The following is a 15,483-nucleotide window of genomic DNA, read 5'->3' on the forward strand; positions in this document are numbered from 1 at the left end:
TGTGAGGGTGACAGAGCACTGGAACAGGTTGCCCAGAGAGGTTGTGGAGTCTCCTTCTCTGGAGATATTCAAAACCTGCCTGGACGCGATCCTGGTCAACGTGCTCTAGGTGACCCTGCTTGAGCAGGGGGGTTGGACTAGATGATCTCCAGAGGTCCCTTCCAACCTCAACCATTCTGTGATTCTGTGATTCTGTGATTCTGTGAACTTGTTCTTTTTTTATTGTGCAGTGTCTTGGTGAGCCCTGTCCATCTCCAGCCCCAACGACTGTTGTTTCAGTTGCCAGCTCACTTGACCTGAGGGGTTCTCTTGGTTTGACCAATTGTGCCCAAAAGTGCTTCCATCTGAACAGAGGATCTTCCAGGTTGAATGCATAGCTCCCAGCAATGTGAGAGGCTTTTTCCTGACCCTGCCTACATGTTTTAACTTTATGCGAAACCTGCAGAACCATCACAAAGGCACAAATGAGGCTCTGAAAACAAAACAGAGATTGACATTGTATAGATATGTACAGAGTTCAACATTTCAAGAAGAATTCAAAAATTGCATGTCACATAAATAGCCACTGGCTATAAAGAGGAGCAGGTCCAGCAGACCTGAAATACAGCATCGATCTGCCTGCTTTGTGGTGCCCCAACCACCTCCATCTCATTGGAGATGAGCTGAGGACACTTAGATTTTGCCTGACTTCTTCAACAAACCCATTATGCTAATGATTGCAGTAGGGAATTATTACCCTTAATTGCATATGAAGATCCCAAACAGACAATTACACAAGCGTAAATCTTTAAACCTGAAATATGTTAATCCAAAGAACAACCCATCTTTTTTTCCCCCTCTGCTGTATACTGATTTGGGCTTGACGTCAGTCGGAGGGAATATGTAACAGTTCTATGTTTCTCCATCAAAGTGGGCATTGACCATGCCTCCACTCCATATTACATTTTAAACTTCAATAGCTCAACTAAATGTGCTAGTAATGTGTTTAAGTTTGATACTGTGCTACATAAATATACAGATATTCTCTAGAGTGCTTCCTTAGTATAACCTCTGTGTGATTTTCCTGCATAGCTTCAGAGCTAATATAGAAGAAGTTTCCGGTAAGCAGATGATGCTTCTTTGGTCCACTGCTTTCCAAGAGATTTACAGTTTTTTTTTAACTTGGCCTTCCAATATCTCTGTGAGGCAAACAGTATAAACGTTCTGGCTCTGCAGTTGCACACGAGAGCTGCAAATCAAGGGGAGCTTTTGGCAGATTGGAGACTAGATTTCAGACTTCCCATTACAAGGTTAGAGCCTTAACGAAGGAGAGTCTGTGTTTAATTATCCTTTAGTCTGGGATTTGTCTTCTTGATTTTGTAAGGAGTTTTGACATTTTACTGATGATCTTGTTATTATTAATTCCTTTGGTGTTCCCTATAAATCATGAAAATCTGTCATGAATTTCACAGTGTATTTTTAGATAATTGCTTCCAGTGTACACCACAAAGCTGTGTAGTTACAGAGTTTGCAAACACTCTCTGAGGAGATGTACTGCCCCATTGCAGTGATCAAGTTGCTTATTTCATTTTGAGGATGAAAAGGAAGAGAAGAGATTGACTCTGAAAAGGAGGAAAAAAAAAAAAAGGGTGTCTGTGGCTTAAATAGAAGGGGAACTCCCACAAAACGAGAGCACAGAGCACACCCACAGACCTAGTAAAGGGCATGCATTCTTAAGACATGAAGCATTTCGGTCTGGAAAATGGGCAAGAAGATAAGGGAAGGGCACTTGCCTCTTGATTAGTATTGAATTCCGGCAGGGGAATAACCTATTTTTAAACAGATTTCACAGTCACAGTTAGGCACTTTTTGGATGGTGATACTTAGGAGAACTATCAATCACTTTCAACTCTRTATTTGTAGGACAAATGCATGGGGACTAAACATTTGGAGCAAACTAAGCATTTCACAGAAGTGTACTCCCTATAAATGAATAAATGCATGTATAATATTTTTCAAAAGGCCCCTATTATTGTAGGTAATTTTTGCTCTTAGGTGAGTACTATATGGGACAGTGTGTTGAGGTGAGAATGAAGCTTGTTTTCATTGAATATATTGTTTTTTAAATCACGAAAACATGGCTAGTCAGAAGATTCCGTAAAGCATTTTAAGTACCTATAATTACAAAGCTATATGCTTTATAATAAAAGGTAAGCAATTTTAAACAGGATATTGGGTTAGGGAAATAAAATTACAGCTTGGAAAATGAAACAGTTTATTTTGAGGAAACTGTAAAAATGTTTAAAAAAAAAATCCATCAAAACTTGCCTTAAAAACTTATAGTACAGAGAAGATGATCTTGAAAGAACTGTCACACCTACAAAATCTCAGAAGGTAATCCATTTACTGTCATTTGTTCCAAATATAAACAGTCAAAAGATGAAAAACCACATTAAACTATTATGTTCATCCAGCATGATTTCCTGAATAACATGGAAATACTATGGAAAGTAACCAGTATTAACCAGTATTTAATAAATAGTGACTTCTATTAAAAGTAAGAAATAAAGGTGTGTCCTTTACTAACACAGTCCAAGAAGGTAACCTGAGAAGAAACATGATCTCATCAGAGATAGTTCTACAAGACAGCTACCAAAAAATATTTGACAGATTAAATATTAAAGGTTTAAAATAGTCTTCATATGAAAGGAATATGACTGTGTCATAGTGCTTAATTAGGTAGGAAGTAGGGCCCTTCTATGAGTCTACATCAATTTTCAATTTCCAATTCAACTTCTACATCAATTTAACTTTACAGTATGATATTATGGAGCCTGAAATATTTCAAATATGTATATTCTTTTTCTATTCTTATTATTCCTTACAGTGACTTGTYTGAGTTGAGGCTTGGTCTTTCATAAATAGTTTATCCATGCAGTCGTGAGTACTGCAAATGGAATTGACCACATAAATAAACCCTGCAGGACTGGGCTTGAAGTCAGGGAGATTCAGGCTAGCACTGAGATTTGCCCTGGAGAAGTCTTTGCAGCAGACTTCATTATGACAACTTCTGGGAATGTTGGTTTGCTTTTTTACATGCCAAAAGTCCTGAGCATGTTTATAAAATATTATAACTAATTATGACTTTCTTTCAACACCAGAAATCTTTTGCCAAACAAATTTCATGTAATGCTTTAGTTTTTCTTATTTTTGTAGCATACTAAATACTTGTATGCTTCCTAACGGTCCATCTGACTGATGTGGATCAGTACAACACCTCCCTTTGGGGATCTGCAGTTGCTCAGTAACCAGCAATCTGGGACGAGACTCACTCTAAGCTGTCATCAGTGGAGGACATAAATGTGAACTGCTCTTGCAAATACTGAAGAGGAGGTAATTGGTCTTAGTCAACAATTTAAGATAGTTATGGAATTAAGTTTTCATAGTGGTAAAGAGGACACTGTAGGTTCTAGTCCCCAAGAAGACTWTGTGAAAGGATTTCTAAGGTTGTGGGGTAGTTAACTTTTCTTAATTTCAGTTCAAATGGAGCAATGCAGACCTTYAAAGAACAGGTGATAACTGAACTGCTTTTTTCCTGTTACAGTAAAGCAAAATTGAGGTCGCCCCAAGCCCAGGATTAGACCTTGGGATCCTATGTAAGATCAGTTATATTGTGATGTTCATAAAGCTGTTTATGGACGGTATTATCATTAAAATGCAACTGATATGGTTTTCTCATGTTTTTGTTATGTCGGTATTACTGAGATAAAAACCCCAAATACCCATTTAGAAAAAATTACCTTGAAGGCAGAAAAAAAATTCCCTTTCTTGTATCTCTTTCACCAGAGAAATAAGAGACATTTGACCAAATTATTTTCAAACATTTATATCTAGCAATGGACTTTCACCCTTTCGCTTGTGTTGAATTTCAATCTCAAGTCTTTTTCTTGATAATAAGCGTAAATTTTTTATGTCTTAAACTCATTCTGTTATTTTTATTTTTGACTATTGCAGAGACCTCAGCCATTCTTCCTAGTTTGTGTTTAGTCCCTTAAAGTGTTTTTCAGAACTGCATTTCTCATTAGCCGCTGTTTAGTCAAACTGTGTGTGTGTGTGTGTGTGTGTGTGTGTGTGTGTTCACACCGCTTTGATTTCAGAAGCAGCATTAATCCACTCAGAGCTTCAGTCCATGTTTTGGTTTTGCTGTGTTTCTTTTCTAAAATACCCTTTCATCTTTACTGTCAGATTAAAGGGAGGAAATCTCAGATCACAATATGAATGGTGGGAAAGCGCTTAAACCATTCAGGGAATGTGTTTTGGAGAAAGACGTGCAAGTTTTATTAAAAGAGAAAAAGAAGTGCGGGGCTGTAGAATTGAAACCATGTGCAGACTAACAGTTTTAGGAACCTTTCTACCCTAGATCACCCTGTGCAGCTCCATTTGTAGTAGTGATTATGTAGGGAAAATCTAAATTAGGTAGCAAGTCACTGGCATTTTTATAGTTGTCTGCAATAGCAGCAGACTGGTCCCAATGATCCATAGGCCTTCCTGTGCTGGATTTTGAAGATGACTCCTCTGAGTTTCGCTGTCAAATGCTGGTGTAGACTCAGTACTAGGAGCTTGGAAGCGTGCATAGACAGTCTTTTTCTCTACTTTTTTCTCCTGTAAAGAGCAAACTTTTCTGTCATTCCATTAGCTATGAATTAAAGAGGATGAGATTTGAAGTGAAATGACAATAAAGTTCTCCCAGTGGTCGCAGTATGACAATCTTCCAGCTAAAAAGGAGAGTGTGATCTGTTGCTGATTACTTTTCTGTTGATTATTAGATGATTGTATTTGAAATATTTTCTTCAGGCTAGAGAGAACTGTGTGTGTGGTGGCGTGATTGGGTGTTTTGTTTTTTAAATAAAAGGTCTTGAGTCTTGTTATGCACTTTAATTAGCACCTTCAGCTCTTGTTTTCACCTTATACAGGAAGTGATGAAACCTGTCAAACTTAATGGGAATCTTCCTGTTGACTTCAGTAGACATTAGAGCGGATCCAAGATCTGTGCTGAACTAACTTCCTCATGTTTTAACAAAGGCAATTCCACCTCCTCTCTCAAGGCTTTGACTCCCTCAGCTTCCTTAGATGCAGACCTCCAAATGTTTGCTGTTCTCCTTTCCAGTCTCTTTCAAGAAGAAAGAGCAGTAGCGTCTTTTCGCCTCCACACTTTGGGATGATACACACATTTGGCTAGAGCACATATTGCAGGCATCACCAAGAATTGCGTAAGGTCAAATTTTGGCCTGGCCAGCATGCTTACTAGCTCAGCTTACTTAGTAAGCAAGTTTGGTGGAGCCTCTGCTCCCTACCCACCCTCCTCCCATGGGCAGCCAAGAGTGGCAGAGTCTGGCTTCCAAGTGTCACAGGGGGTGGCCAGCACAGTTTATCTTCTCTCTGAAAGCAGAAGGGAAACCAACAGGGAGACTGTGACTGAGGCTAAGGGTTAAAAAAGCTTCTGCACTTTTATTTTAAGAGACTGTTGCCACATATCAAACTGTTCGTGTTTACGGCTTTCCTATCCATCCCCATTGAGCAGAAATCATGTCTTTGGAAACAGAACCTGAGTGTTGCTGAAAGTTAGATAGACTGCGTGCACTAACTGAGGAGACTTTGAGACTGCAGACTCAATATTTCTACCTATCTTGATCAGCTCTGTGATAAGATGTAGATTTGCACTTAGCAAATGTATAATATTTATTGTAATGCTCTGGACAGTGTTTGTAAACTGGCTTCCTGATCACAAGTGTCCTTAGTCTCAATTCACAGAATCACAGAATCACAGAATGGTTGAGGTTGGAAAGGACCTTTGGAGATCATCTAGTCCAACTCCCCTGCTCAAGCAGGGTCACCTAGAGCACGTTGACCAGGATCGCGTCCAGGCAGGTTTTGAATATCTCCAGAGAAGGAGACTCCACAACCTCTCTGGGCAACCTGTTCCAGTGCTCTGTCACCCTCACAGTGAAAAAGGTTTTCCTCATGTTCAGATGGAACTGTCTGTGTTTCAGTTTGTGCCTGTTGCCTTGTGTCCTGTCGCTGGGCACCACTGAAAAGAGTCTGGCTCCATCCTCTTGRCACCCTCCCTTCAGATAYTTGTACACRTTGATAAGATCYCCTCTCAGYCTTCTCTTCTCCAGGCTAAASAGGYCCAGCTCTCTCAGCCTTTCCTCATAAGAGAGATGCTCCAGTCCCCTAATCATCTTYGTRGCCCTTYGCTGGACTTGCTCCAGTAGTGCCACATCCCTCTTGTACTGGGGAGCCCAGAACTGGACGCAGTACTCCAGATGTGGCCTCAGCAGGGCTGAGTAGAGGGGGAGAATCACCTCCCTCGACCTGCTGGCAGCACTCTTCCTGATGAACCCCAGGATACCATTGGCCTTCTTGGCCACAAGGGCACATTGCTGCCTCATGCTTAACTTGGTGTCCACCAGCACTCCCAGGTCCTTCTCAGCAGAGCTGCTTTCCAGCAGGTCAACCCCCAACCTGTAGTGGTGCATGGGGTTATTCCTCCCCAGGTGCACAACCCTGCACTTGTTCCCTGGCAGCTAAGGAATGTGAGCTATATAGTTCACAAATAACTGTTACAGTAGGACAGAACAGCTACCTGGTTCTGAGGTTAAGATTACAGGGGTGTTAAATTCCCTGCCATAAAACAAATCCCTCTTGAAATGACAGAAGAGTTCACTTTGGAGTCAGTAAAAATTCCAGTCAGACTGCCACAGTGCAGGAAAATACATCTGAGATAAAATATCTGTGTATCTTCACTGAGAGCAGTTTAAAGCTAATGAATCAGTAAATGTATTATAATTTTATTTTATAAAGATAAATTTTTCTACTTTTGTTTCCTTCTTTGCTTCCTATTTATTTCTCTTAATATGACTTTTCATCTCTAGGTGGCAATGCCCATTAAATTTCCCCCAATAACTTGAAACTATTTCTTCCTATTAAGTGATAGGAGACAGGGAATACAGCTCCCTGCCCTCTGTTCTTAAGTGAGTTGAGCAAAGGGATTATCTTCCACAGAATGTTAATGTAGTTAAATGTAGCTAAAGTTAAGCAGCTACTTTCAAATAGGTTAGCCATATCCACTGTGCTGCATATAGCACTGAAGTTTCTAAAAGACTCTATTGCAATATTGTATCAGAGGCAGAGACAAAATGTCTGATCTGATAAGGTGAATTACATTTGATATTATTTTCCCTCACAGCAAGGAACATTTCAGCTTGATGGAGACATGACTCAATCTGCCTTGGAGACATTCAGTGTAATTGTTCACCTTCAATTCCAGAGTGCAATCTACTCTCGCTTATCCAGATCGGGTATGGAGGCAGAGGTGGGGAACAGGTTAAGACCTCACCTAGGTAAAGCAAAACAGATCATTCAAAATATATGTAAATTAGGCTGTAAGAACAGGTTTAGCCTATTCACCACTGAAAAAGTCTATAGGCCAACTCTGTTCAGAGCTGGGGTAGCTTTAAACAGTAGTGCCTGTTAAAAGCAATATACTACACAGGAATCTAAATACACAGCCATCAGTCACCATATGTAGTTTTGAGCAGCAGTGCTCAGACAGGGTAAAGTTTTGGTGCATGTATTCTGCATTTATTCCTAGCACTGACAATTAAAATTATTTTATTTTGCACTGTTAGAACAGCATCTGTCACCACAGCCACTTTCTAGGCCCAGAGTGTCACCATAAATATGTTGGACATAGATGATGTTTTCTTGCCTCCAGCACAGTTTTAGAGACACAGTCAAAATGGATCTCTGGTAAGGCAGAGGTGGCAAACATCCAGACTAACATCCATCTTGAATTTGGAGCAAAAAGGAAGTGGAAAAGCTGTCTGAAAACCTAGCTGAGAGCACTGGGTAAAATCCTGCTCTCATGTAGTCTGTTGTAAATTCAAAGTACTTCTTCAGTGGGGTTATCCCCAAAGCCCGCTGATGTATACGAGACAGAAATTTGGTTCCAAGTGTACAATTATGAGCAGGGCATTTGCCTCCCTAGGTCCTGTCTAAAGGTTCACATTTTTATTCAGTGAAAAAGACAAGTTTGTGTGCAAACCAGAACATTAATTTATGCATGTAAAGTCATATTTTATCTTACCTCTCCAATATGAAATATTTCTCCCCTTTATAATAGCCAGGTCTGCCTCCTATATGCTAAATATTATCCTAAAAAATAAATAACTATCCATCCTGTCTTCATCAACATCAGTAGAAGATTTATCAGTTATTTTGTGCTAGGATTTCTTCCTATGCTTCTTCCTAATTTAAAAATAATACATTGGATTATTAGCCTTAAAAATATCTGTTGGTGTCATTACATGGTATTTGTTCATTTTACCTCTTTCTCCCAGCCTGGACAATGCTGTAAGGGGTTCTGGGTTGAAAACAAGTTTTGATTTTCTTGTAGATTTTAATTTAAAGAAATGCTCAGCAAAAATTAGGAAACACAAAGAAAACTTTAATTTTGGTCAATCTTAGAAAATCTGTGGCTTGGGTTAAATTTGCTCTTAAAAAGCTTCCATGTAAGCATCTTGTAAATTTTGGGTGCTGCAAAATCAAACACTTTGTTTTTCTTTTGACACTTTCAATACTGAAAGAAAGAAAACATTGCTTTGCTTTCCAACCTCTCACTGCTGCCACCTCCTCCTTTTCTCTGGCTCCTGTGACGCAAAATGAAGTTAGACGTGCTGGTGACAGCGTGCACCAGTCAGGCACAGCAAGATATTTGCTGCGGAGGTTGCTGACAAGACGGATATTCTTGGCAGGCATCATGACACTTCTCCCCACCTTCAGTGGAAGAAACAAGGTCAATGGAACACTGTGCCCTACCAGCAGGACTTCAGGGATTAACTCTGGATGCCCAGTATCACTCCCCAGTTTCTATGTCATGAAGTATTACAATTGATCCTCCTGCTCAGAATATATGTTTTTCTTACACTGAAAAGACATGGACATGACTTAATGCTAATTCACATTATCTCTGATGTGCCTTGGGAAGATGAGGAGCAGCTGGAGGATCCCACCAAAATTTAGTAAGTAGCGTGATATTTTCTTTCCCATCCTTGTTGAACTGTGGATTGACGGACAAATCCATGGAAATGCTGAAAAGGAAGAAATAAAAATGAAATAGATGGAAAGCAAGAGCTGGACAAAGGCTCGATCCTACCCTCACTGAAGCTGCAAAATTCCCTTTGACTGCAGTGGTGCAGAACCAGAACAAAATATGGGGGTGGAGGAAAGCAGGGACTGGAAATCAGGGAAGTATGGCTTCAATTGATTTTGCCCCTGTGTTCACACCCTTGTTCCCCTCACCTACCCTCAGCCTTCACTTTCCCTGGCTCTCATCTTTACTCATTGCTGAAGCAGTAAGCTGTCATTTCTCATCTGGTATCTTCCACCCATCAGCAGGTCTGGGATAGCTGGCAGCTAATTCTGATGGGTGAATGACACATGAGGATCCCTTGCCAGTCGCAATGGGGCGTGAAAACTGATCAGGCTAACAAATGCTGACAGGTGAGAGACATTCATCCAAAGTTGCTACCGGTAGTGAAGACAGAGATATAAAGGGTTCCATATGGTAGCTGTGTTTGATATAATGCCAGAAGACAAGCATCCTAGAGGCCTGAATTACACTCGCTTCCATCTGCCATTTTCTTCCTCATTCTCCAACGTATTCCAAACATCCTCTTTCCTTGTCAGTGCAAAAGCATAGTTACAGGTAGAAATGAACACTAACACTGAAGTCTTATTCCAAATATGTAAAAACTTCTACTTATCAGAAAAAAAAATACAAATAAAGACAAAAAACAATTAAATATCTGTACTTTGGGACCTACAAAGATTGAAAAAGCCTCACGGAGGTTTTACCTCTTCTTTCTCTTTTTCATTTTGTTTTTTGCCTCCCCTTCCTGTTCAATTTCTGTTCAGTTTGTAGACTTGCAGTACACTGCATGTGCTAGAATAGCTGATATTCTCCTCTGTTGTTCTTATAAGTGAATTAGAGAATGACAAAGAATCTGAAACTTTTCTTCAAAAAGAATGTTGTTACAGATACCTGTCATACACTTGCTTTTCTGACACAGATATGCGTAGAAGTTTGAAATCTCAGATATGTATATACTTCTTTTTGAGCTCTGACTTGCAGGGCTGGTTTTAAGCATTTTTCTTAAACAGTTAATAAGCAAATGCTATAACAGCTGGACTTTAGCATGTCACCTCTATGTTCAGTGACTATACTCTGTGGAGGACACCGAACTCTGAGAGCTCCAGTTACCTTCTACCTCTTCTTGCCCTATCTTTTCATTACAGATGCTAAGTCTGGAAGACCATTCCTCCTGCTCTGAATCTAGAGACTGTTTTCCTGATTCAGATCTTGTAGTTATGTGGCAAGTTTTACACTGTTGTTGTAAAGTCATGATACTCCATGTTGTTCAGACACAGCCAGCTATTAAAAAGAAAAGGATATAAAGAAAAGCTTTGAAAAATGAGATTGGGAGAAAAAAGCCTGGAGGGTTTAAGATTTTATAATAGCTTAAATAAAGACAATAATTGCCCAGAAAACCCTAAGTAAGCTTGGAAATGTTTTCTTAGTTTTCATTTGCCACTATTTTCCTCCATTACTTAAGGAAACAGGAATTTACTTGCAATCAATATGTTACTTTATAAAATTTTGATAGTTTTTGTTTTTCACAGAGGAGTACAGAAGACACATCCAAATAAAGATTTGGATGCCTGATTAAATTAATTGATTTTCCAGGGTATTGCAGACTTGGAGGTCTGATCTTCAGCATCCCCCCAGTCTGGGCAAGGAGAGAAATTAGGGCTATAAGTGCAGTCAGCAAACTGTGCTTACCTTCTTCATTCTCCATATGCTCAGCACTTAGGAACTCTTAACTCTTAGCACCTAGTGCAGTTTTACCACCTACACTGTAGATAACTATCTTTGCTATGAAGGTGCAAACAGGGATTTATCTTGAGGCACCTTGGTGTAAAAACAAGCCTTTGAAAACATTCAAGAGTCTTGTGTTGGTAAGCATGATGCTCAACAATAGTCATAAAAAAATGATATTACCTTTGCTTTTTATTTAAATGTTAAATAAAGATCCCAAATGTGATGTGACATAGTGATCTGTACCTCAGAGGCAGGCACATCACAGGGCATCTTGCACAACTGAGCTTTGGTATACGTGACTAATCAACTCTAAATGCCTTTGGAATCCTCTTAAAATTAAATAAACACTACCAGATGAAGTCCTTTCACAGAAACCACAGATTCCATTAGTCACACCATCAGATGGGCCCTAGAATTTTTTAGTTCTGTACCAAAACTTAAATGAAAGTCAAACCAGTTGCACTAGAATAAGAAGTTACACACATGCAAATGAAGACTTGATTATTTGGCTTCTGTTTCATTTCCAGATGGTGGTAAAGACTTTCTGACCGTGTGGAGCTTCTGCCCAGTGAGGTTTTGAAAAAGCTTTTGGCTATTCTTTGCTTGAAAGATGGTCATGGTAAACTCTTTTCCACTGATCTTTTGACCAAAGGGCTAATATCCCCCTACCTACACAGTCAAGAATTTGCTATCCTGGAACATACACTCTGGCTCTTATATCAAGTCCATTATTTCTTTCTCCTTCTTACAGGACCTTAAAAACTGTTTTCCAATACTGCAAGATATATCTATACCTACACACCAGTTGTAATATCCAAGTCCATGAAAAACTAATAATTTTTTCAGGCCTGATGATTCTGTCAAGCATAGCTTGCTCTTTGAGCTAGTTATGATGAAAGATCTAATGGGACCCCTCTAACATAAGCCCCTTCCTATTCTGCTGTAATGACAAAGGTTCAGAGGAGACCAAAACCCATTCTGCTACATGCACGCTGCCTAACAGATGTTGTCAGGTGTTGATATAGGCGTTGCCAAAAACCCTTCCTCAAAAGGACAGAAAAAGTTATGGAACCAGCATGTCATTCTTGGCAGTAGTTTTTCTGGACATGCTGATATGAATCAAAGAGCAAAAATCCTTTTCCCATTTAGCTTACATCAGGAGAAATCAGAATTTCACAAGAAGAGAACAGCCACAGTCTATATTAGGACAAAATAGGTTGCATTTCGCTTTTCAAACTCCTTTGCATGGCTGGCTTACTGCACCTGCAAATGGCTGAATGTCTTTCAGAGGCCTATTCCAGACGTTAGCAAGAATTTGTTTTCAAGACTTTTCCCAAAGCCAAAATCATAGACAATCTCATAAAGACTCCCTTTAGTTTCCCTTCAGCAAATGCCATTGTTTTTACATAATCTTGCATTGATATATTTTTCCACTAAGAGGTGGACAATAGAGATGGAAGGAATATTTTTCCTTCCATCTGTTGGCTATCTTCCCAAAATATCTTGGCTATCATTCCCAATAATACCCAAGTTTTGCAGAACTCAGTTTTTGCACAGTCATTTCAGACATCATGCCTTATGTCAAGCCTGCACTTACTTTGATCTGGGTTCTTACAGTTTACAGTCATAGGTAGGATGTCTCATTTCAACATCTCTCCTTTTCTTTCATGGTTGAACTACATACTTATGATGCATTTCACAACAAACTTCATTCCTGATGCCTACTTCTACAGGCAAGAAATCAGCGTGCGCCAGCTCTAGAGGTTTACTGCTAGTGTCATTCTCCAGATACCCAACTCTATTTGGTAAAGTTTCTCTTTCACCATGCTAAGTGCATATCTCACATTTCCTTTCAGCATTCCTGTAATCACTGGCCATTCAGGGGCAACGGGACCTACTCCAGACATGTTTCAGGCTCCTCTCTGCTTTCAGTTCTTCTCAGTCACTCACTACCCAAAACTCTTCTGGCTGGCCCCAGAGGGAGTGGGGGTAGGGGGAGAAATAACATGACTCTGTACCTTCTCAGTACCGTCAGTTGTTTTTACCTCTTTTTGAAACGTCTGCTATTTCTCATGGCAACGACCTATTAATCATTTTTTGTTTAGCCCATTCTCCTTACAGTAGTTTAGCCTCAGAGTAGACAGAATAATCCCAGCTGGGTTTTAACCTGTCTCTTCAGTAAGCAAAATGCTACCGATATCACTATTTTGGGTCTGGATTTCCTGCCAGTTAGTTGCATTAGATGATATGGACTGATTCCATGGAATATATTTTCCTGAAGCTTRGGAAACACTTTTGGGAAAAAAACAAAGTTTTAATGATACTTCAAAAAGAAGGCTATCAGAGGATCATAAGTCTACTGCAGTTTTACTAAAAATCTTTCTTGGCTTATCCATTGAATGCTAAGCCATCCTTGGAGCTCCTGGTTGCTGGGATAATGCACTAGTGTTTATAATGTTTTTCCTTGATGCTGAACTCACTACTAGTGAATGGACTCAACTCTTTCCTGTGGTATTTGGGCAGGCACTTAATTGCCAGTTGTTGTCTGGAAAAGAAGCACCATATGAGCATTCTCAACATTTCACAGACAGCCCTTTTCTAAGGACATAAATTCCAGCCCGAGAATGGGGTAGTTTTATCTGATTGTAACCTTTAGGTCCAAGCCTTTTAAACATGTGCAAAATACACAGTTACCTAGGTCATCAGTGCTAGCACCAGGAATGTACCAGGCAATTATTTTCTAATTGACCATTCTGTAACTTTTGTCCAAAAATTCCCCAAATGCCAAAATATTTATTTCTGGTCAGTTTATGGATTTTTCATTGTGATCTTTTGTAAGTTCCATGTAACCTGCTGTCCAGTGAGATAATTCAGTGGCTTTGTGGTGATAACATAAATCTTCACAAATCATAGCAGTGACTCTCAATTTAATGTTTATCAGCTGACTCCTTCAGTATGTCCATTTCCATTCAGCCTAAAACTTTGAAGAATCCTTCTTCTTGTTTCTAAACACAGTTATCTCATTCAGAAAAAAAATCCCTAATATTCATGTATTTCCTGTAATTTTTACTTTGAGATTCTGGAGCCTGGCAGATGCTTGCACAAGTCCAGACAGGAAGGGGGAAGGCCAGGTACATGCTGTCTTCTGTTAACCACGTGACACCCGACAGGGCAGGGGTCTGCTCCCAAACTGCTGTGTCCTCAGAGGTCTCTGCTCATCAAGAGCTGGTAGCAGCAAGCTCCCTTCCTTTCCACCCAACCAGAAGTTCTTCATGTGTATCTGGTCAACTTTAAAATGACACGTGAATCGCATAAATTTATATCCAACTTATCTGGAACTGTCAACCTCTTTATCACTGTCCCAGTTTTTTTGGCCAACATTTTCTCTGCATGCCTCTGCACAACACCCTGCTCCTTCAGTCTCATCCTTCACCTTTCCATCCCATCCTGCTTAACAACCTCTCTCTTGGACAGTACCCACAATCATTCCCAATACTTTACCTGGCCTTAAATGCTGCTTTTTCTTGTTTCTTACATTGCTTTTCACATTTTGGTCGCACCTCATCTTTTGCAGAGCAAGCAGGCAACCTTTATTTCGAGAGAGAAAGTTCACCGTGTTACAATCGCGCTGGAAACTTCCTCTTGCACCTGGGATCTAGGCTTAAAAAGGGGGAGGGGGAGGAACAGGAGGGAGAACACGCCAGGCGAGGCGGGCGGCGGGGCGAGGCAGGCCCGCGTAACGGCCTCGGGGGAGGCGCCCAACGGAAACCGCCGCGGCGGGGAGCCTGTTGCGGGGCCCCGGGGCGGGCCGTTGAGGCAGACTCGCGAACGGAGGGGCACAAGTCCGGCACAAGGCTGCAGCGGGAAACATCCCCGAGCCCACAGCCCCCCAAACGCGCCGCGTCGCGCCACCAGCTTGTGCCGCACCACCTGAAAACCCCGCCCTGGCACCGCCTCATCGCCCCCCTCCATCACGTGACGGGGACAACGTCAGGGCAAAGCGCCCCGCGTGGCTTCACCGCCATTTCTACGCATGCGCAGAGAGGCGCAGCAGCGCCACCTCGGGGCTCCTTTCGCCACTGCAAGCAGAGGACCTTGCGCATGCTCACTCGGGCCAAGCGGCTGTCCGGGGAGGGGATGGGCGCTCACCCCCCTACCCTTGCCGAAGGCGCTCGGGTTCTTCCGCCCCTTCCCGGCGGTGCGGCCTCTCCCCGCCCCCCGCCCGCCTGCCCGCGCGCCGCAGTCTCGGCAGCGCGGCGGAAGATGGCGGTTGGGATTGGCGGGGCGGCGGCGGGCGCGGCGGCGGCGGGCGCGGTTATGCAAACGAGGCTGTCGGTAGCGAGCGCCAGTGCCGGCGCGGGGCGCGGCTGAGGAGGGAGGCGACTGGGGCTGCGCCGCCGCCACCCTCCCCGGCGCCGGACCCTCCTCCCGTGCCTCCCTCGCCGCCCCTCCGCTTCCCCGCCTGCCTCGGCCCGGCATGGACGTTGGCGCTGCGCCGTGTCGCTGTGCGCGGCGCTGCGAGACTGCGAGCCGCCGCTGCCGCTGAGCGGGGCCGCCCGCCG

General features: G+C 41.9%; 1 protein-coding gene and 1 long non-coding RNA gene across 4 annotated transcripts in view; one reads left to right on the top strand and one right to left on the bottom strand.

The window, feature by feature from the left end:
- Positions 1-8,473: 8,473 nt before the first annotated feature.
- Positions 8,474-15,209, bottom strand: LOC112962938. 3 transcript variants are annotated; one of them, XR_003252460.1, is made up of 3 exons: positions 15,079-15,209; positions 14,423-14,509; positions 8,474-9,131 (listed from the first exon to the last, which is right to left on the bottom strand). It is a non-coding gene; the product is annotated as an uncharacterized LOC112962938 (long non-coding RNA). The 3 variants fall into 3 exon arrangements; XR_003252461.1 differs by having other exon boundaries at positions 15,031-15,209; XR_003252459.1 differs by having other exon boundaries at positions 15,016-15,091.
- A 189-nt stretch (positions 15,210-15,398) lies between these two features.
- Positions 15,399-15,483, top strand: part of KIF13A (kinesin family member 13A) — a 122,321-nt gene continuing 122,236 nt past the window's right edge. The window contains exon 1 of the mRNA XM_026059514.1: positions 15,399-15,408. Coding sequence (XP_025915299.1) covers positions 15,399-15,408 — 10 coding nt within the window. The remainder of the gene's footprint in view (positions 15,409-15,483) is intronic.

Source organism: Apteryx rowi, unplaced genomic scaffold (assembly GCF_003343035.1).
Source record: "Apteryx rowi isolate R43461 unplaced genomic scaffold, aptRow1 scaffold_159, whole genome shotgun sequence".
Classification (NCBI taxonomy): domain Eukaryota; kingdom Metazoa; phylum Chordata; class Aves; order Apterygiformes; family Apterygidae; genus Apteryx; species Apteryx rowi.